Source organism: Leucopleurus acutus, assembly GCF_964270905.1.
Source record: "Leucopleurus acutus genome assembly, chromosome: 7".
Classification (NCBI taxonomy): domain Eukaryota; kingdom Metazoa; phylum Chordata; class Mammalia; order Artiodactyla; family Delphinidae; genus Leucopleurus; species Leucopleurus acutus.
Genome location: NC_139150.1, coordinates 8,244,299 through 8,266,009, shown reverse-complemented (window position 1 = coordinate 8,266,009; position 21,711 = coordinate 8,244,299). Strand labels below are relative to the sequence as shown.

Here is a 21,711-nt window from a genome sequence, read left to right as displayed (position 1 = left end):
GGAGAATTTTATTTCTTTATAGGATGCTGCTTTTACAGCTCAGACAGACGCTGATCCTGGTCTCAGAGCCAGATGACTAAATGGAAGGGCTGCTTAAAAAAAAAAAAAATGTGTGCACGTGCTGACGTTTGACTACAAAACTAGTTCACGCTCCTTGTAAATCTAAACAATACAGAAATAGATGAAGTGAATGCCACCCCTCCTGCCCTGCAGCCCCGCCCACTGGGGGAGTCGCCATGAGCCGATTAATGAACCTCCTTTGTAGCGTTTGTCTCAGCAGCCACAAAGCTCAGACTGGAGTCTTGATGGCGGTGGTTCTACAAGAGTGGAACCGTGCTGCCCACACAGTGAAAGATGGCAGACATCCTTCTCTAGCTACGCCCTCATTCGCCCCATCGTTTGACAGTCGTGTCATCATTGTGTGGATGAACCACGACTTACTGAAGTAATCGCATTTTGATGGACATTTGAGTTATTTTCAGTGCTTTCACTCTTTTGAACAATTCCTTAGGAACTTGAGCACATGCCTCTGGGCATTTGTAAGTGTTTTGGTGGCTGGAGCTGGGTACTTGCAGGTGTGTTGTGCAGACATACAAGGGAATCAGATACCCATTCTTGGTCTTTTTTTCGGAGCACTGTGCCTTCTCATTGCTGCATCAACAGAACTGCCTTGAACACCTTCCTACAGTGGGCCAAGCCCAGTGGTTCTCAACCCTCGTGTCCACCAAAACCATCTGGAACCCTTTATCAAACAACCCTCCCCCTCATCCCACCCACCCCAGCCCTCTGATGCAGTCGTCTGGATGTGCCTGCAAATCTGAGTGGTGTCAGGCTGCCCCGGGGACTCTGTCCAGCGAGAACCGCTGCTGTCCACCTTCTCTTGACCCCACTCTTTTTTTCCTCCCAGAATAGGTTCTCAGACTATGAGAAGAGGAAGGTAAGAAAATGCCTTTTGTCCTCTGTCACTTTTCTTCTCATTAAACATCTCAACTATTATAAAAGATTTGAGGAAACAAGTTCTTCCTGGCTCTAAATTAGAGAGTAAAGTAACTGTTACCCCTTACATACGTTGCCTCACCACAGTCTCACGCAGCCTCGGTGGCTGGGAGTGTGTCTCCACTTGACAGATGAGAAGACTGAGGCTTGGAGAGGTTGAGCCCAACCCCAGGCTCTAAACCACTAGCCCGTGCCAGTGAAGAGCCCGTTTTATTACAGTCGGGCCCTGCGGGGGCGAGGCTCAATGTTCAGACCTGTCGCCTGTACCATTCAGAGTTGGGGGGTGGCTTCCCCCTGCTGTCATGTCCTAACACCCACAGAGCCTGTGCTAATACTCACCAGGATCTACGTTCTTCCAGGAACAAAAGATGCTGGAGAAACTCGAGTTCGAACGGCGCCTGGAACTCGGGCAGCGAGAGCACGCCCAGCTCCTTCAGCAGAGCAACAGCCAGAAGGATGAGATCCTTCAGACGGTCAAGGAGGTTCGTGAGCGGCTAAGTGGAGTCAGGCCTGTCTGCTCCCTCTGCCAGGGGCCTCCTGACTCAGGCTGAGGTCCCTCTGATGTGGGAAGGCAGTGGGAGTGAGCTCTCTCACTTCCCCCTCTGGGACATGGGGTGGTGGGGGGTTGTCCACACAGATCATCTCATCCGGCCTGCTCCGGTGCCTGGACACCCTGAGGCCTAGAGACACACCTGGCCCAAGGTCACGTGGAAAGGGCTGGCGGGACAGAGACAGGAAACCTAGTCTCCGCATCCCAGGCCAGGGCCCCTGGCTGCCCTGTGGCGTCTGGGGGTGGGTAGGTGGTCCCCCCACTGACTCGGGACCTCTGCCTGTCCTGCCGCAGGAGCAGTCCCGGCTGGAGCAGGGCCTGAGCGAGCGCCAGCGCTACCTGGACGCAGAGCGGCAGCGGCTGCAGGAGCAGCTGAAGCAGACAGAGCAGAACATCTCCAACCGGATCCAGAAGCTCCTGCAGGAGAATCAGAGGTCCGGCTCCCATCCCCCCGGCCCAGAGACCTTCCCCCACCTGATGCCCTTTGAGGAGCTCAGGATAGAGGTGCATTTCTCCCTCGCGGTCTGATTCTGCCCAAGGTCTCGGTACTGCAATTCGCACCAGCTTAAAAAGAAGGTGATCTGGGCATGACCAGGTTTGCCTCTTGTTTTGGGGCTGCTACTGATTGGAGCTTTGGCCTCTCAAGTTTCCCATCTGTAAAATAGGTAGGTTTAACAAGTCAAAATCACGTCCTGTGCCAACATTTCGGGTTCCAAGTCATCGGTCACACTGAGGACAGCCATTTGCCCTATAGGGAGATTGGCTTTAACACAGATCCTGCCCAAGGCGAGAGCTGCAGGGAGCAGATCAGATAGAGGTCGCACGGAGCCCGAGAAGGGTTAGTTGGGGGGCTCTTGGGGAAAGACTTCAGAAACAGGCTTCCACCACCACCACCCCCCATTGCTTCCAGCCTCCCTTTCCACTATCCTCTGAGTCTCTTTCTCCTCCCTCACCCGCAGTTATGCAGAGCCGGAGGGAGCCGGCTAGCCTGCCGTGCACAGTGCGCTCACCACCAAGGGCGCCCGTGAAAGCTGCCATCTGTTGAGGGCTTGTTATATGCCAGGCACTTTTTATTTTCTCATTCACTCATTACCAACAGTCCATGAAGTTTTAAAAAATTATTATTCCCATTTCACAGATGAGGAGCTGGGGTTTGGAGTGGTTGAGGAATTAGCCTGAGAACACAGAGGCCCTCAGTGGTCGGTGCCTAGGCCCCCCCGAGCCATTCTTTTGGAAATGGGCCCGCTGGTGACTACAGGCTTTTCATGGTTTCCTCCACAGGCAAAAGAAAAGTTCTGAGATTCTGAAGTCGCTGGAAAATGAAAGGTAAGTGTTCTGCTCTAGTGGGGTTTTTTGGGCGCTGCCTTCCTTCCTGGGGATGCATGGCTCTGGGGAGAGAAGGTCTTGTGATTCTCAAGGATTATGCCAGAAAGTTTTCCTAAAGCTATGAGGAGATTCACCTCCTCAGGAAGTATTGAATTAGAAAGAATCGCTGCCTTCAAGTTTGTTAAAATACATAGACACTCCTGAGAAAAATTCAGAGACGTGAATAAGAATGTATATATAATGTCCTACTATGTTTTTAGAATAAAAAAATAGAAAAAAGTCCACATTTCTGGGAAGAAAAACTTGGTTACGTAAATTATATACAGAGGAATAATCTGTAGCCATTAAATATCTTATAGAAGAACATTCCTTATTAAGAGAAATACACCATATTGCTAAGTGGAAAAGTGGTGTCTACACTATATCATTTCTTAAAGACACTCTGCCTATATCTGTGCTCAGAAAGCAAAAGGATATTGAACATTTTTGAGAGGCAGGAATTGGAGGTGGTGACCTTGTTTTTTCCCCTTTGTGTTTTCTGCATGTTTCAAATCGACTGCACTGAGGTCCCCACCTTAGTGATTAGAAATGGAGGGACAGCCCCTACCCCCCATTCCCTGGGTATTAATGTGAATCCCTCCTGGTTCTCAGGGACCCTAGACTATCAGTGTGGACCTGGCTGCTGTGCTCTGCGGGAGCCTCCCCTCCCCGTGGGCCCAGCCTTCCTGGCTCCTGGCTGCCTGTGCAGGCCTCCTGCAGGGGGCTCCCATGGAGGTGCAGTGTAACCCCACCACCCTGTCCACTTCAGCCGGGAGCGGTGGCAGCCAGGCTGGTCTAGGCCAAGCTGAGCTGTGGCCGGTGGTATCGCTTATCCAGCACGCTGACTGAGTGCCCTCTCTGGGCTAGGCCTGGGCTATGCCTAGGGTCCGGGATGCGCACCAGATACGGCCTTCCCGTGAGCAGCCTGTGGGCCTGGGCAGGAGGCAGGAGTGCTCAGACGATACATGCTGCTTCCAATAAAGTCAGACCCTGCGAGAAACATTAAAGGATGCTGTCCCCCTCCCAGCTACTGTGCCAGTGTGATGTGGGGGGCAAAAAGTGTACACACAAGCAACATGCACACACATACATGCCATTACTTTTTAAATTTTCACTTACTATATCACAGATGTATTTCCATGCCCCAAACCTCATTATTTGTACTAGCTGTAGCGAATTCCACTATATCATTATATCATAATTTACGTAATTAGCCCTCTGAACATTTAAGTGGTTTCTGGCGTTTCATAATTACAAACAATATATTACTGTAAACATCTTCTAGATATACCCTTACGCACTTATGTGAATGTTTTTGAAGGAAATATTCGAAGAACCCTTTGATAGTATTGCCAGACTGCCTTCCAAGAACATTTTACCAGTTTACACTCCTCTCAGCAGTATATGAAGTACCCACTTCTCCACCTTCACTGCCATCACCAGTGGTTATCGGTTTTTTTAATCTCGGCCAACCCGATAGGTGAAAAGATTTTACTTCTTTCATTATCAGTGGTGTTAAGAATCTTTCCGTATGTTCTTTGGTCACTTTTATTTAAGCATCAGTGAATTGGCTGTTTGTATCCTTGGCCCATTTTTCTAAGGGAATGTTTATCTTTTTATGCAAGAAACTCTTAAAGTTAACAGGGCCCCAGTGGAGGCACATGATGCCGTGGGCATTCAGAGTATGCCTAAGTTCTCACATCTGGGAGGACTTCTTGAAGGAGGTGGTGTTCATCTGATGGGATTCCCTGTTGGAACTGTTACTGATACATTTGCTGATGGATCGATCTTTTTCTAGAATAAGAATGGAACAGTTGATGTCTATAACCCAGGAGGAGACGGAGAACCTACGGCGCCGTGAGATTGCCTGTGAGTCTCAGGGTGGGGTAGGGCAGGGCAGGGTCCTGGGAGCAGAGCGTGGCCAACTGAGGGGCAGGAGGAGACAGCCATCCCCCTTTTGGTCACATATAGAAGGCGCTGAGTGTTACCCCTCAAGAGGGGCGGTCAAGTCCCGTCATGGAGCATGGGCTCTGAGGTCAGCTGAACTTGGATTCAGAATCCCAGCTCAGGCACAAGCCGTATGACCTAAGGGGCATTACTGGTCCCTCTCAGTTTTCATGTCTGTAAAGTGGGGAGAAAGGTAATTATCTGCCTCGTGGGGTCATTATGAGGGTCAACAAGCTCATGCTGGCGCAAAGTGAGCTGTTCACAAAGCTTGGCTGTTAGGGCTGCTCTCCTCAAGGGCTGCGGTGGCCTCTCGAGCCCCTGGGAACTCGCCTTCCTGTCGCTCCCTGAGTGGTCCTGGGGCACCACACTGTCCGCACAAACAAGAGGGAGGTCTCCCCGTCTGATCCTGAGAACATCAAGCCACGTGGCAGGGAAGGCAAGGAGGCAGTTCCTCGTTGTTATTTAAAATAAGGAATGATTCTTTTTGGATCACCCCATTCTTCAGAGCCTGAGTGATAGAATGGGGTATTGTGTGCACCTTTAGCCGAGGTTCACTGTGTACCAGGCAGTGGTCCAGCACTTTCCATACACCATTTCATCCTACTACCTCCTGATGAGGTATCATATCATTAATGTCCCTATTTTATTATTTTTTTAACATCTTTATTGGAGTATAATTGCTTTACAATGGTGTTAGTTTCTGCTTTATAACAAAGTGAATCAGCTATACATATACATATATCCCCATATCTCCTCCCTCTTGCGTCTCCCTCCCACCCTCCCTATCCCACCCCTCTAGGTGGTCACAAAGCACCGAGCTGATCTCCCTTAAAGGATTAGTGCAGGGGTGGAAAAAAATCAGGAGGATTTAAACATACTTTGAAAAGAAAGCTCCCACATGAGCTAAAACAAAGTTACAGGCCAGGTTATAGGAATCTGGGTTACATGGCAAATTGTTAGAAAGTAGTTTCCAGGGCTTCCCTGGTGGCGCAGTGGTTGACAGTCCGCCTGCCGATGCAGGGGACACGGGTTCGTGCCCCGGTCCGGGAAGATCCCACATGCCGCGGAGCGGCTGGGCCCGTGAGCCATGGCTGCTGAGCCTGTGCGTCCGGAACCTGTGCTCCGCAACGGGAGAGGCCACAACAGTGAGAGGCCCACGTACCGCAAAACAAAAAGTTTAGTTATTTTCACAATGTTGATTCTTCCAATCCAAGAACATGGTATATCTCTCCATCTGTTTGTATCATCTTTAATTTCTTTCATCAGTGTCTTATAGTTTCTGCATACAGGTCTTTTTTCTCCTTAGGTAGGTTTATTCCTAGGTATTTTATTCTTTTTGTTGCAATGGTAAATGGGAGTGTTTCCTTAATTTCTCTTTCTGATTTTTTGTTGTTGGTGTATAGGAATGCCAGAGATTTCTGTGCATTAATTTTGTATCCTGCAACCTCACCAGACTCATTGATTAGCTCTAGTAGTTTTCCTGTAGCATCTTTGGGATTCTCTATGTATAGTATCATGTCATCTGCAAACAGTGACAGCTTTACTTCTTTTCCAATTTGGATTCCTTTTATTTTTCTTCTCTGACTGCTGTGGCTAAAACTTCCAAAACTATGTTGAATAATAGTGGTGAGAGTGGACAACCTTGTCTTGTTCCTGATCTTAGTGGAAATGGTTTCAGTTTTTCACCATTGAGAATGATGTTGGCTGTGGGTTTGTCATATATGGCCTTTATTATGTTGAGGTAAGTTCCCTCTATGCCTACTTTCTGGAGGGTTTTTATCATAAATGGGTGTTGACTTTTGTTGAAAGCTTTTTCTGCATCTATTGAGATGATCATACGGTTTTTCTCCTTCAGTTTGTTAATATGGTTTATCACATTGATTGATTTGCATATACTGAAGAATCCTTGCATTCCTGGGATAAACCCCACTTGATCATAGTGTATGATCCTTTTAACGTGCTGTTGGATTCTGTTTGCTAGTATTTTGTTGAGGATTTTTGCATCTATGTTCAACAGTGATATTGGCCTGTAGTTTTCTTTCTTTGTGACATCTGTCTGGTTTTGGTATCAGGGTGATGGTGGCCTTGTAGAATGAGTTTGGGATTGTTCCTGCCTCTGCCATATTTTGGAAGAGTTTGAGAAGGATAGGTGTTAGCTCTTCTCTAAATGTTTGATAGAATTTGCCTGTGAAGCCATCTGGTCCTGGGCTTTTGTTTGTTGGAAGATTTTTAATCACAGTCTCAATTTCAGTGCTTGTGATTGGTCTGTTTGTATTATCTGTTTCTTCCTGGTTCAGTCTCAGAAGATTGTGCTTTTCTAAGAATTTGTCCATTTCTTCCAGGTTGTCCATTTTATTGGCATAGAGTTGCTTGTAGTAATCTCTCATGATCCTTTGTATTTCTTCAGTGTCAGTTGTTACTTCTTTTTTTTTCTAATTCTATTGATTTGAGTCTTCTCCATTTTTTTCTTGATGAGTCTGGCTAATGGTTTACCAATTGTGTTTATCTTCTCAAAGAACCAGCTTTTAGTTTTATTGATCTTTGCTATCGTTTCCCTCATTTCTTTTCCATTTATTTCTGATCTGATCTTTATGCTTTCTTTCCTCCTGCTAACTTGGGGTTTTTTTGTTCTTCTTTCTCTAATTGCTTTAGGTGTAAGGTTAGGTTGTTTGTTTGAGGTAGGATTGTATTGCTATAAACTTCCCTTTTAGAACTGCTTTTGCTGCATCCCATAGGTTTTGGGTCATCATGTTTTCATTGTTGTTTGTTTCTAGGCAATTTTTGATTTCTTCAGTGATCTCTTGGTTATTAAGTAGTGTATTGTTTAGCCTCCATGTGCTTGTATTTTTTACAATTCTTAAATGCTGCTTTTAATATTTTTTCTTTGTAGTTAATTTTTGATAGTTTAATTAGTATGTGTCTTGGTGTGTTTCTCCTTGGACTTATCCTGTATGGGACTCTCTGTGCTTCCTGGACTTGATTGACTATTTCCTTCCCCATATTAGGGAAGTTTTCAACTATAATCTCTTTGGATATTTTCTCAGTCCCTTTTTCTCTTCTTCTTCTGGGACCCCTATAATTCGAATGTTGGTGCGTTTAATGTTGTCCCAGAGTTCTCTTAAGATTGTCCTCAATTCTTTTCATTCTTTTTTCTTTATTCTGCTCTGCAGTAGTTATTTCCACTATTTTATCTTTCAGGTCACTTATCCGTTCTTCTGCCTCAGTTATTCTGCTATTGATTCCTTCTAGAGAATTTTTAATTTCATTTATTGTGTTGTTCATCATTGTTTGTTTGCTCTTTAGTTCTTCTAGGTCCTTGTTAAACATTTCTTGTATTTTCTCCATTTTGTTTCCAAGATTTTGGATCATCTTTACTATCATTACTCTGAATTCTTTTTCAGGTAGACTGCCTATTTCCTCTTCATTTGTTTGGTCTGGTGGGTTTTTACCTTGCTCCTTCATCTACTGTGTGCTTCTCTGTCTTCTCATTTTGCTAAACTTACTGTGTTTGGGGTCTCCTTTTCGCAGGCTGCAGGTTCCTAGTTCCCGTTGTTTTTGGTGTCTGCCCCCAGTGGCTAAGGTTGGTTCAGTGGGTTGTGTATAGGCTTCCTGGTAGAGGGGACTAGTGCCTGTGTTCTGGTGGATGAGGCTGGATCTTGCCTTTCTGGTGGGCAGGACTGCATCCGGTGGTGTGTTTTGGGTATGTGTGACCTTATGATTTTAGACAGCCTCTCTGCTAATGGGTGGGGTTGTGTTCCTGTCTTGCTAGTTGTTTGGCATAGAGCGTCCAGCACTGTCGTTTGCTGGTGTTGAGTGAAGCTGGTTCTTAGCATTGAGATGGAGATCTCTGGGAGAGCTTTCGCCGTTTGGTATTACGTGGAGCTGGGAGGTCTCTGGTGGACCAATGTCCTGAACTCAGCTCTCCCATCTCAGAGGCACAGGCTTGACACCCAGCAGGAGCACCAAGACCCTGTCAGCCACACGGCCAGGTATGTGGGGAGTTTCTTGCCTTTTGGGAAGTCTGAGGTCTTCTGCCAGCGTTCAGTAGGTGTTCTGTAGGATTTGTTCCACGTGTAGAAGTATTTCTGACGTATGTGTGGGGAGAAAGGTGATCTCCACGTCTTACTCCTCCACCATCTTGAAGGTCTCCAATGTCCCTATTTTAAAGGTCACCATCATCCACCATTTATAAAGAGAAAGATTATGTTTGCATTTCTGGAAGGATGTTTATCAAATTAACTAATTGGAAATAGGCTCAGTGTTAGGGATCTTTTCTTTTCCACCTTTTCAAACTTCCCTATTAGCTATTTTAGAAACTGAGCATGTACTATTTTTATAACTGAAAAATTTCAATAAAAATAACAAAAAGGCAAGAAAGGATAGTAACCCAGAGTTGTAGAGGGCGTATGGTAGCAGGCTGTCCTGTGTGCTGCTGCCAAAGGGAGTACGAATCAGCAGGCTCTTTCTGGAGGGCAGGAAGGGTAACTTGCATACATCATCCATGACCTTAAAACTGTGTACTTCTAAGAATTATTCTAGGAAATAATCAAATAGTTGTGCACGAAGATATCTGAGCAAGGATATTTATAGCAGTATCATTTAATAATCGCAGAAAGACTCCGAATGCTCTGAAACAGAGGATCATCTTAAACTTTGGTAATCCAGGCACTGTAGTATTCTGTAGCTATTAACATCACGTCAGCATGTTGACACAGGGATGCATTCATAAAAGGTGAGAAAGTGGTATATTTAGTGTGATAACATTTTAATTTTCTTTTATTATGGTGAAATATACAAAGCATAAAATTTACCATTTTAACCACTTGCAAGTGTACAGTTCTGTGGCATTAAGTACATTCACCTTGTTGTGCAACCGTCACCGCCATCCACCTCCAGAACTTTTTCATCATCCCAAAGTGAAACTCTATACCCGCTAAACAGGAACTCCCCACGGCCCCCTCCCCCGGACCCTGTAGGACCACCATTCTGCTTTCTGTCTCTATGAACCTGACTGCTCTAGGTACTTCGTATAAGTGGAATCATACAGTATTTGTCCTTTTGTGACTGGCTTCTTTCACATAGTGTAATGTCTTCAGGGTTCATCCACGTTGTAGCTTATGTCAGAATTTCCTTCCTTCTTAAGACTGATTAATATTCCGTTGCATGGATAAGACCACATTCTGTTTACCCATTTGTCCATCAATAGGCACTTGGGTTGTTTCCACCTTTTCTTGCCTATTGTGGATAATGTTGCTACGAACATGGGTACACAAATATCTGTTCAAGTCCCTGCTTTTAATTCTTTCAGTTAACTTTTAAAAAATCCATCAATATGCATTAAAAATTAACTAGAAGAACATATATCAAAATGTAATAATACTTCTGGGTGACGAGACTATAGAAGATTATGTGTATGTTGTTCAGTGTTTTACAACTAATCAGACTTTCAAGCTGAAGTTACTTCTGTATTTTAAAAAAGAGACACTTTTTTGTGAGGTGACTGTCAGGTGGACGCCCAGGTAACGCCCATGAGGCCCCCCAGGAGTGGCTGCTCAGCCCTGTCCCCACCCCACCCCCATGTTTCTGCAGCGGCCATGCAGCAGATGCTGACCGAGAGCTGTAACAGCCGGCTCATCCAGATGGCCTACGAGTCTCAGAGGCAGAACCTGGTCCAGCAGGCCTGTTCCAGGTAAGGTAAGGAAGAGGCTTCCCGAGTGAGGGACTCTGGGGAGCCGACTCAGGGCCCAGGACCGTAGGGTGAGAGCTGGCACTGGAATCTCCTGCCTCGAGCCACCCCACCCTGGGCCATGATGTCAGGAGCGAGTTACCGCTGGTCTAAGTGATTTTTCTAGTTGGACCCTGAGGAAGCACAACTAGCCGATGACAGAGCTCGGGTTTGACCCAGGCTGTGCTCTTGACTATGGTGTACTTATAAATCTCCGGGGGTCGTGGGTGGGGTGCACTGGAGGGGGGATGGTGATGGGGCTGCCTTCATGCTGACAGCCATTTTGGGTCTGGCCTTCCAAGTTCACCCCAGCACCGTGGCTTTGTTGAAGGACCTGCAGTGCCCGGCAGAGCCAGTTGAGAAAAGCTCCTTCGATGCTTAGCAGCCCCCGACAGGGACAGACCAACAGCCCTGGCTGCCCTTGTGTTTCTCCTCCCACCTGGGTGGCTCCAGCGCAGGTGCCACCTCCTCCCCGCCCCCCGGGCACCTGGAGCACGCCAGCCTCCCCGTGTCCCTGCAGATGCAGGGGGTCTCCCTCCTTCCTGCTGGTGTGACCTTGTTTTTAGGAGCGTGGGCACTAGGGCCAGACAGTCGTGGATTCACATCCCACTTCTATAACTAACTGTGAAGTCTTAGGCAAGTTATTTTCCCTCCCTGAGCCTCAATTTTCTTATCAGAAAAAAGGGGATAAATCACAGTACCTACTCCTAGAGTTGCTGGAGGATTTAATGGGCATTAATGATCATACTGTCTGCCGCATAAGGGTCCAATAAATAACAGCTACTATTATGAAACAGACAAACTTAAAACCAAGATTGTACCAAAGTATGGACATATTAGGTTTGCAGAGTTTGGATTTTTGTGCCAAAGTCACTAGACTTGCTCTAGGGCGATGAGGGTAGGTCCACGGCCAGGGTGAGAGACACTGGGGTGGAGGGTGAGACGTTAGTGCCCGGGAAGGACAGCTTTCTCTCAGCCTGAGTGGCTCACCTGGGAGATCATGAGCTCCCTGTTGGTGGAGGTGGGTGGGCAGAGGCCAGGCAGCCACTTCAGGGGGGGGCATCGTAGGAAGGATTCCAGTGGAGGGGTGGATGACGGGGCCCGGGAGATCATCTCCCCAGCTCTGGAGACAGAGACTCCGTCACCCTCCATCCAGGGCCTTGGGATTCAGACAAAGCTCCGTGTCCACCTCGCCCCCCCAAGCCCAGGATGTGGCCCCCAGCAGGCGCTCCATGAGTATTGTTGAATGAATAAATGGTTTATCTCCGTCTCCTCCAAGGTACCTGGCACATAGCAGGTGCTCAGGAAATGTTCATGAATTTGCTGTGTTTCTGGCAGCATGGCTGAAATGGATGAGCGGTTCCAGCAGATCCTGTCCTGGCAACAGATGGATCAGAACAAAGCCATTAGCCAGATCCTGCAGGAGGTGAGCCCTGGGGGCAGGGGCTCAGGAGGGGGGCAGGAGGGACGCGGGGAGCCCGGAGCAGAGCGGCAGAACTCCACGTGGAGGCGCTGTCCTGGACTCCTGGACAGCGTGGAAGAACCAAGATGCTTAGAGAGCTGAGAAACGCACTGAGCATGAGGATGAGGGGGCAGGGAGAGGCCTCTCTGGGTGGTCGTTTCCGCTCACTGAAGTCTAGAGAAGCGCCCTCCCCAGGCAGCTGCTCCCCGTGCTGCGTGGGCTCCATCATGAGGACATGATGGGCAGAAGGCGATGGTACCCACCCCGTGGAGTGAGCCCCCAGGCTCCTCCCTTCCAATCCCGCCGCACCTCCATCTGCTCTCCCGCCGGCTTAGCGGGCGCATAGCAGGTGCTACTGAGTGGACGGGACCAGGAAGGACCCCTGTGATTTCCTCCCTCCTGTGTCCAAATTGTTCAGTCCCAGCTTTCCCCACAGGCCCTGTTGGAGTCTCATTTCCCGACCCTCGCATCCCCTCCCTCCTTTCTTCCTCTGTGATGTTGTCCTGCCACTTCCTGACTCATCGTTTCCTCTCTCCTTTCTCCCCAACTCCTATCTCTCTCGTCTTCCAAAACGCTTTGACTTAGTATTTGTGAGATTGTCTGAGGAAAGTGCTCTGTTTCTTAGAGGGCATGTCAGGCCTCGTGGTTAAGGTGAGGCTGAGAGCTGGACAGACTTGCATGCTAGTGCCAGCCGGTTCACTTCTCCGAACCTCACTTTCCTCATCTGTGAAATGGGGCAGTGAAGGTACCCTCGTCGTCGCCTCTTCCATGTGCAGCGCGGGAAGAGCCCTGAGCACGGTGTCCAGCACGTAGTAAGCGCTTCATAGGTATTATTTTAAAAAATTAAACAAGTAACCTGAAAAGTTGTCTCTCTAAGAAACAGAAAAGGCACACATTAAGGTGTCTGACGCAGATTTTGTTTTCCCTGCGGGCCCCCTGAGTGGCCGTGCTCTCTGTTGCAGAGCGCCATGCAGAAGGCGGCCTTCGAGGCTCTCCAGGTGAAGAAGGACCTGATGCATCGGCAGATCCGGAAGCAGGTGAGCGCAGGCTGCGGCCTCCCCCCAGACCCACCCTGTGGGCTTTCAGAGGCGTGAGGAGGGGGCTCCAGGCCAGCCCGACAAGAGGTCTCACCGGCACCTCCCTCCCCTCACTGAGCCTCATGGAACCTACTCAGGGTGTCAGGAGGTGCCTGGGCAGCACTGTGCATGCCAGCAGGTGAGACCTGTGCCTGCTGCTTCTCGTGATGCCCAGGGCTGAGGGGCAGGAGGCCTCGACTGCTTGGCGGCCACAGGCAGGGCTCCTCCGCCGGCTCAGACCCCAGTGTCCCCGTCGGCCCAAATTGAGGAGCTGGGACAGGCTGACCCCCACCTGGGCGAGCAGGCAGGGCCTGGTGTCGGCTGAGGAGTGGCCTGGGCCTGGAGGGGAGGGGCTGTGCTCTTGTCCGGGCTCCGCTCCTGACCTGCGGGCAGCCTTGGGCGAACGCCACGCTGGGCCTCTTGGCCACCCGCTTCCAGCAGGGCTGTGTCTGGCTCGCTGGGGTCCCTGAGCGCGTGGCCTGGGTGGCGGCAGACAGAGCGAGCTTTCAGGCTACGGGACGCATGTCACCTCGTATTCAGCACACTTTGAATTTCACATTTTGCATGGTTGTTTTTTTCTTTTTCTTTTTTGCCAAAACCAACTTACCTTTTTATTTCCCCCTTTAATTTCAATCCCACATTGCCAGACATGAATCTCATTCCTCTGACCAGGGGTTGGTGGGCTCATAGGAACATAGGGACAAAGGTCATAGGCACAGGGTAGAGAAGTCACTGGCCATGGGGTCTGACCCTGAGGGCTAAAAGCCCCCAGTCACACCCTGAAGGTATGTGGTGACTCCCAGACATTCTCATTATGGGTGGTTTTGACCCACCAGGCCAGCTCTTCCCCTTCAGACAAGCAGGGACATCCCAAGGAAAGGGCACACTCACTCACCTGCTGTGTGTCCTTGGGCAAGTTACTTAACCTCTCTGAGCCTCGGTTTCCTTGTCTGTAAAATGGAGGCAATAATACCTCCTAATAGGTATTGATGAAATGATGCAAATAAATTGCACAGCACAGTCCTAGCATGTGGAATCTCAATAAATATCAGCTACTACTATTATTGTTATTATTCAGTCCCTTCCATTGCCCTCTGCACTCCTCTCTGACAGCTGTTTAGAGGAAGCAAGAGAACTGGACTGGGAAGAGGCTCATTGAGAATTCCGTGTCTGTTCTTCACTCTGGTCCCCACCTTGAAGGAAAGCCCCTTCATTCCACATACCTTGATCAGAACCCACTCTGGGCTGGCCCTGTGCCCGGCTTCTGATCAGCAGTACTGTCCAGGACAAGGGGGTCCACGCCGCAGAGCGTTCAGGGCCATGAAATAACGGATTCTTTTTAAACCCCCGCTGATGAGGTTCCCAAGGTACACAGGTCCCCTTCATTGCAGAGCGCCCCCAGAAAGGATTCTTAGATCCACTTGGCCATCCAAGAACAGCGGCACAGGATTAAACCGTGGTTAATGTGAATTAAAAAACCCCTGTCTCGTCTTCTGTTTAGATTAAGTTAATAGAAACTGAGTTATTGCAGCTGACACAGCTGGAGTTAAAGAGGAAATCCCTGGACACAGAGGCACTACAGGTATGTAGGGCTCCCTAGCCTGCCCTGTCCCCCACCCCACCCCACCCCCAACTAATGCACCCACCGCCTCTCAGCTGCTCTCCGGCAGACAAGGCAGTGATGCTGGAGGAGGCCCTGGCCCCAGGAGGCTCGTGGGAGCCCAGTCTGGGGGCCGAGCGCAGCGCAGGCGAAGGTGAGGGCTGGGCTCAGCCCGTCGCCAGGCAGGAGGGTCAGAGGAAGGAGGGTTTCATTGCCAAGGCTCTCCCAGGCGCATCTCCATCTCCATGTTTTCTTTGTTTTGGGGCTGGGTTGCTCCTGAGCTCCCTGTCTCTCTAAGTCATGCTTCTGGGGCGCTGGTTCTCACGGCTGACATCCTCTGGGGAAGGAGCTGTCTTGGTGTTCCAAGGATGTCTGAGGAGAGGGTCCAGCTGTGGCTCTGTGAACTCCAGCCTGGGTGTCCTGCTCACACAGATGTGGAGGCTGCAGAGACTAGCAGACAGCGTTCTGGGCTGCAAATCTGGGACCCGGGTTGTCCTCGCACAGTCTTGCCGTGTGACCTGGCTGGGGAGGCAGGGAGGGGCAGCCCTTTCCCTTCTCTGTACCTTAGTCTCCCCAGCTGTATGCAGAAGGGTTGGATCAATGATGTGTGAGGACATGTGCCCCGTACCAGGCTTTTGAGCAGAGGCTTCTCTCTGTCACCGTCCCTGTGTCTGTCCTCAGTGGAGCAGTCTTCATTTGTCTCATGGGCTTCTCAATGCAGGAGAAGAACGCTGAGGTCTGGAGTCCCACGGGTCTGTCACCGTATGACTTTAGGCAGGTTACTTCCCCTCCCTGGGCCTCCATGTCTCCCCTGCATAAAAGGGAAATGGTCTCCCAGGCCCAGCCTGTGTCTCAGGGCCATCAGAGAGGAGTGGGCTAGCAAATGGAAAGGCCTCAGCCTTGCGGGGTTGGTGGAGCTCTGAAAGAAGATGCAACCACCGTGCTTGGTGGGTGCCCATGCATCCTGCCCATTAGAGCTGTGGGGCTCCTGTTTTCGGGGTCTCCATGGGGTTTCCAAGAGGAGGAGAAGAGTGGAACGCAGACACAAATGGGGCTTTCTCGGGTTTGCACATCACTCCGTCTGCGTAGAGCCTTCCTGGCTGGCGTGGGTCCCTCACCCACCCTCCCTCCCGCTGTTTGCTTCTGCCCACGTGCTCCGTAGTCAGACTGGAGTCAGGTACCTGCTGCTTGTCATTCCCTTTGTTTGATGTTTCTTACCACTGCACTGTGTTCGGTCACTAGATCCCGTGCCTGGCCTTACCCCTTGGGGAAGGGAGGTACAGGCTGGTGAGAAGGTGGGGAGGGGATGCTGGGGCAGAGGGGCCCCTCTGCTCTGTTCCCCAACTCTCAGCCTGAGATCAGGGACAGAGCCTTGAATGGAGTCGGACCCACTGTGGCCCCTGGCTGCCAGCTGAGAACTGAGTGAGGGGGATCCTGCTGCCGCGCTGCGGGGACTTCTTGGGCCGGGGTACTGCGAGTTTCCCAGCGCTGGGCGTGGTCTTGTGTTGCAGGAGATGATCTCGGAGCAGCGCTGGGTCCTGAGCTCCCTGCTCCAGCAGCTGCTCAAAGAGAAGACACAGCGAGAGGAGGAGCTCCGGGAGATCCTGGTGCGTCTGGCTTCCGCGTCCAGAGTCGCTCATGGGTTTGCTTCCCCTAAATGCTCTTGCCGTTCTTAGGAACACTTTCATTAGTCTAGTAATAGTTGTTCATCAAAGAAAAAATGGAAAGTACAAAGGAAAAGAATCTCACTCCTGAGAGTTGTCTGTTGCTAATATTTTGAGGTATGTTTTCCAAACATCGCGATGCATGTTTATTGCGGTGCGTGCACGTGCCTGTAACACGGAACTGCGCCCCCGTTTCCAACCAGCTCGTTCGCACCTGCTCTTTCCTGCCTTTCGTGTCCTCTGCGTTCCTTCCGTGGCTGCATTGAGATGGGCCCTTGTTTGGCCTATTGTCGAGCATACTTCCCGTTTTTTACTTTTAATAAGCAAGGCTGTCTCGGCAGCTAAGTATCTGAGAACAGCCACGGGTATTTATTTGCTCAGGACAGATGCCCAGGAGAGTACTTGGTGTGTCCAGGGCAGACCATTTAGTAAGCCTTTGACAGGAGTTGCCCAGCTGCCCCCTGGACCCAGATGGGTTTGACTCTGGCACATCATCAGGGTGGCAGAGCCCCCTTTAGGGGGGCAGGTCAGGGTCACTTCCTCCAGAGCCCAAGTGCACCTGAGTGGTCAGGACCCAGTCTTTCCTGTGGCCTTGTTACCGCCCCAGACGTCCTCTGAGCTCCACCGTGGGCCAGGCCCTGTGCCGGGGATGGAAAGGAGCGAGACCAGTTTCTTCCCGAGCCCTGCACGAGCCCAGATGGTGTGTTTGTGCCAGTCAGAAGCTGCCTGTTCCTCACGGTGCCTCACGGCCATCACCTCCAAATTGCATTAATGTGTGACCCGCTCCCTGAGTGCTGTGTAAGGGGCAGCCATGCCGTGGCCGTGTGCTCCCGCCCTCAAGGGGCCTTGGGGACTCAATGTGCACCTCATCAGGACATGACCATCAGGGTCATGGGCTCCCAAAGAGAGGTGTGCCCACAGCCCAGAGAGGGCCAGGCCGGAAAAGGGGAGCCAGCTCGGCAAGGTACGGGAGGGACCACTAGGGGGAGCTGGGGAGGTGCCTGCAGTGTAATCCTGCCGCCCACATCACATCGACCCCGAGCGCGGCTGCAGTCGTGGGTGGGTGGCTTGGTGGTTGAGAGCACAGGCTGCGAGCAAGACAGACCTGGGTCTGAATCCTGGCCACGACACGGGCAGCTCTTTGACCTTGGGCTGGCTGGTATTCGCTCTGAACTAATCACTCCGTTTCTTCACCTGTGAAGTAGAAACTACTTCACAGAATCATGAGAATTAAGTACAAGGGCATCTCCCAGTGCACAGCACGGTGTGGCACGAAGTGCCCTGACGTTGCTGCTGCTGCTGTTAGTATCGTGTGTTCACTGCTGTGTCCTCAGCGCCCAGAACAACGCTCAGGAATGTGTGAGATGGAGGAATCGGCTTGAGTAGCATGTTTATAATTCTCTGGCTTCGTCAGGTGAAGCTACTCCAGAAGCCGAAGGTGTCCTCAGCATCTTATTTCTCTCCCTGCCTGGCACCCAGAGGACACACTAAGCCTTCTTGGGGGAAGGAGACGGCTGCCTAGTACTTCGCTCTTCCCATAAAAAGATGAGAAGGTGTCCCCCTCCAAGTCATGGCTGGGGAAGGGGGGCGGGCACCAGGTGTCAGCAGCCCAGGTTCCGGTCCCCCCACCAGATATGCTGTGTCTGAGATCGTTCTCAGCAGTAAAGTGGGGGTAGTGATGCTTCCTGCCTTTCCGGGCTCAGCAGTTTAAAGGGTGAGGCAGCAGTGGGTAGGCACGTTCTTTGTAAAATACCAAGTCATCCACGTGCTCAGAGGAGCAGAGTTCACAGGTGTCACTGTCATTGTTTCTATTCACTGACTTGTAACTAACAGTGTCTGCTTCCTTCTTGGCAGACGGAGTTAGAAGCCAAAAGCGAAACTAAGCAGGAGAATTACTGGCTGATTCAGTATCAGCGGCTCTTGAACCAGAAACCGTTGTCCTTGAAGCTGCAGGTGAGGATTGCTGGCGCCCACCCTGCAGGAGCCTCTGGCCTCAGCGGTGCCCGGCTTCCTGACCTGTCCAGTTTAATTCCATTCATATTTCTGGTGACTAAGTGCACCAGGTCCCCCGGGAAGGGACAGAAACGAGAGGGAGGAGCATTGGTTCTGGTGACTTTTCAGTCACTTCTGGGCGGAGCAGAGACCCACAGCCTGCTGTGCGCTCACCAGAGCAGGGGCTGCGGATGGGACAGACGTGGTCCCCAGTCTCCCCCCGCTCCCCTCTCCCCCTCTCCCCCTCCCCCTCTCCCCCTCTTCCCCTCCCCCCTCCCCCTCTCCCCCTCTCCTCCCTTTCCCCCTCTCACACACATGCACACACACACCCTTTTTTTTTTTTTTTTTAATAAAAATGGAGTCTTTCTTGGGAATTCCCTGGTGGTCCAGTGGTTAAGACTCTGCGCTTCCACTGCAGCAGGCACAGGTTCGATCCCTGGTCGCGGAGCTAAGATCCCACAAGCTACGTGGCACGACCGAAAAAACAAACAGGAGTCCTTCTATAAGGCTATTCTGGCAACTTCCTTTTTCCCCCCAACAGTAGTGACAGGCTGTTGTCCAGGCCCGTGTGCATAGATCTCCTCGTTGTTCCCAGACAACTGCACAGTGTTTAGGATCTGCATGAGCCCTCACTTGTTTAAACAGTCCCCTCTTGATGGGTACTTAAGTTGCTTACATTGTCAAGTTTACAGAGTGGCAGTGAACTAACTTCCTCGTGCGTCTATCTTTATGCCCTTACATATCCATTTTGTAGGAAAAGTTCTAAGAATACGTTTTACATATTATGTTGTATGGATCTGAACTCTTCGTTTGCTGTTGTAAGTAATGGCTTCTTGGTTTTTTCCCCATCCGTGGTGCGCTTGGCTTCTCCCTTGGGTCTGTCCTGTAGGAAGAAGGCCTGGAGCGCCAGCTGGTGGCCCTCCTGGTGGAGCTGTCGGCCGAGCACTACCTTCCCATCTTCGCCCACCACCGCATCTCACTGGACATGCTGAGCCGGATGGGCCCTGGGGACCTGGCCAAGGTGGGCAGCAGCTGCCCCTCGGGGGGGAGGGGGGAGGCGAGGGCGGCGGGCAGGGCCCTGGCCCGACCCAGCCAGGAGGCCGCTTGCTCTTCACGCAGTTCTTGGTGAAGCCCATGTCATCAGCTGTCAGAGCCAGAACGTGTGCCCCATCTGCCCCCAGTCATGTGGCTGCAGAAGCCAGGGCTTATGGGTGCTGCTGACCCCAGATTGGTGCCCCCCGTGCCCCCCATTCAGATTGGATCTTCACCGCGTAGGGCTGGACAGCCAGGACCTTGGAGCTCATCTGGACCAGCCCCCTCCCCACCCCATGGATTTAGTTTTCACAGCAGCAGCGCTGCCCGAGCCTGGTACAGGCTGCACTAATTCATTTACCCTTCAAGAGACGATAACGATGCCGGCAAATACCTGACAGTGCCGGGCGCTGTTCTAAGCATGTGTTACATACGGATTCATTGAATCTTCCCAACAATCTGGGCGGGCACGTGCTGACACTGTCATCACCTTTCGGATAAGGAGGCTGAGACAAGGCAAGGTAGCATTTGGCCCGAGGTCGCACAGCAGAGCCAGGACTCCAGCCCAGGCGGCTGGCCTGGTGCCGGGGTCCATGCTGTTGACCGCTCTGCTGTACTGCCCGGCCCTTGGCAGACGCAGGCACCGGGGCTCAGAAGGGCGACACGACTGTGTCACCCACGCTCACGAGCGCCCTCTCTGGAGGCTGAGGGACTGTGATTCTGGCATGGCCCCTTCTCAGCAGCTCAGCCTCGGTGTGAACCACCTGACCGTGCAAACTGTGACAGAGGGTCCTGACTTCCTGGTCGTCACGGGGGTGATGGGAGGTCATGGGCTGAAGCTGTCAGCACAGCCCCCGTGCGGGCTTCGCACTTGCTAAACCGTAGCTGTTACTGGTGTTGGCTTCCCTCTGGGCCTCAGTGTCTCCCTCTGCTGTAGGGATTGTCGGGCCCTCGTGGGCCTCCACCTTTCCAGCTGAGGGTGCTGGAAGCCAGGGAGGAGGTAGTGGCTCTGACCGTGCTGCATAGTAGGTCCCTTGCCCAGCCCAGGCCTTGACCGGCCCTCCTTGGTCCAAGCAGGTGGGCGTCTCGGAAGCCGGCCTGCGGCACCAGATCCTGCGCAGAGCCCAGGAGCTGCTGGACGCGACCAGGGCCCGGCCAGGTACCGATGCTGAGCCCTCCCCTGAGCAGAGAGCCCTTACGTGTGGGCTGCGGTTGGGGGCGTCCCCTGTTTACAGTTCAGGACGAGTCCTAAGGGCCACTTCTAACCCTGGCCGGTCCTTAAGCTTCCCTCCTAAAGGAATAATTTATAAATGGGAAAAGCAGGCTCCAAAAATGGAAAAAAAGAACTTTTCCTATAGCAGTTTCAGGACCCTTCTGGCTTCCCTAAACCCACCCTACGAGACGTCGGGAACCACACACTCAGGATCCCTGGAGTAGAGGGAGAAATCAGCCAGACCCAGCGCCCACCCCGTGCCCAGCACTGCGCCCCAGGACAGGCCTGTGGTTTGGACGTAGAAAGGTGTTTGTGATGGTTGTGAAGGAGGTGCCCTGCCCTCATCCGGAGGCCCGGGAGAGGGCAGGTGCTGTGGCTGGCCCAGGGGAAGGTCTCCTGTGTGCCGAGCAGGATGGGTATCAGGCATTTGACGACCACCATGTCAGGTCACCTTTGCTGCAGCCCCGTGAGGTGGGCACCATTGTTACCCGCATCTGAGGGATGAGGAAACTGAAGCAGAGACAGGTTAACCCTAACCCTTAGGGCTTCTTCCTGATTGTGGCCCTGCAGGGAGGGGCTGGGCTGGAAGGCTCCTGAGCTCCAGAGGGCAGGAGAACCTCAGTTTTCCCAACAGTTCTCTTTCTGATCCAGGACTCAATATGTGTTATGTTAAATATAGAAGTGCCCCTTACAGTGATGGTTTGGGGGGGACACCATGATACCCTAGAGGCTCTAGAGTGGTTGCGATAGGCTTTTTAAAAAGAAAACTTCAGGTTTTTTACAATTATAAAAAATGCTACTTGTAATTTAACCCGTAGAATAAATGAAAAACATGAACTGAGGGGATGGGGATCAGGGATGGAGAGAGACTTGAGGGTGTCGCTGGTGTGGTGTGATAATGAGAGAGACCGATTCTGATGTCCTCCTTCGCGGCGGTTGGGACCCAGGCAGGGGACATGCTGGGGCCTCTGCCAGGGGACAGGGGGAGCAGCCTTGAGAGCTGCTCACTCCTCTCCCTGCCCCTCTGGGCCACCTGCGCCTGGGCCCCCGGGTGGAGAATCTGCGAGCGAGGTCCGGTCCTAGCCAGGG

At 51.4% G+C, this 21,711-nt stretch overlaps 1 protein-coding gene across 3 annotated transcripts in view; it reads left to right on the top strand.

Moving 5' to 3' along the window:
- LRSAM1 (leucine rich repeat and sterile alpha motif containing 1) overlaps positions 1-21,711 on the top strand; it is a 41,581-nt gene that overhangs the window by 17,852 nt on the left and 2,018 nt on the right. For 2 of the 3 annotated variants that reach the window (XM_082842073.1, XM_082842075.1), the window contains 13 exons: positions 908-937; positions 1,356-1,478; positions 1,841-1,980; positions 2,828-2,872; positions 4,710-4,780; positions 10,448-10,547; positions 11,922-12,009; positions 13,008-13,082; positions 14,623-14,703; positions 16,233-16,328; positions 18,240-18,338; positions 19,267-19,398; positions 20,487-20,568. In XM_082842073.1, coding sequence (XP_082698199.1) covers positions 908-937; positions 1,356-1,478; positions 1,841-1,980; positions 2,828-2,872; positions 4,710-4,780; positions 10,448-10,547; positions 11,922-12,009; positions 13,008-13,082; positions 14,623-14,703; positions 16,233-16,328; positions 18,240-18,338; positions 19,267-19,398; positions 20,487-20,568 — 1,162 coding nt within the window. The remainder of the gene's footprint in view (positions 1-907; positions 938-1,355; positions 1,479-1,840; positions 1,981-2,827; positions 2,873-4,709; positions 4,781-10,447; positions 10,548-11,921; positions 12,010-13,007; positions 13,083-14,622; positions 14,704-16,232; positions 16,329-18,239; positions 18,339-19,266; positions 19,399-20,486; positions 20,569-21,711) is intronic. The other variant, XM_082842074.1, reaches the window with a different exon arrangement.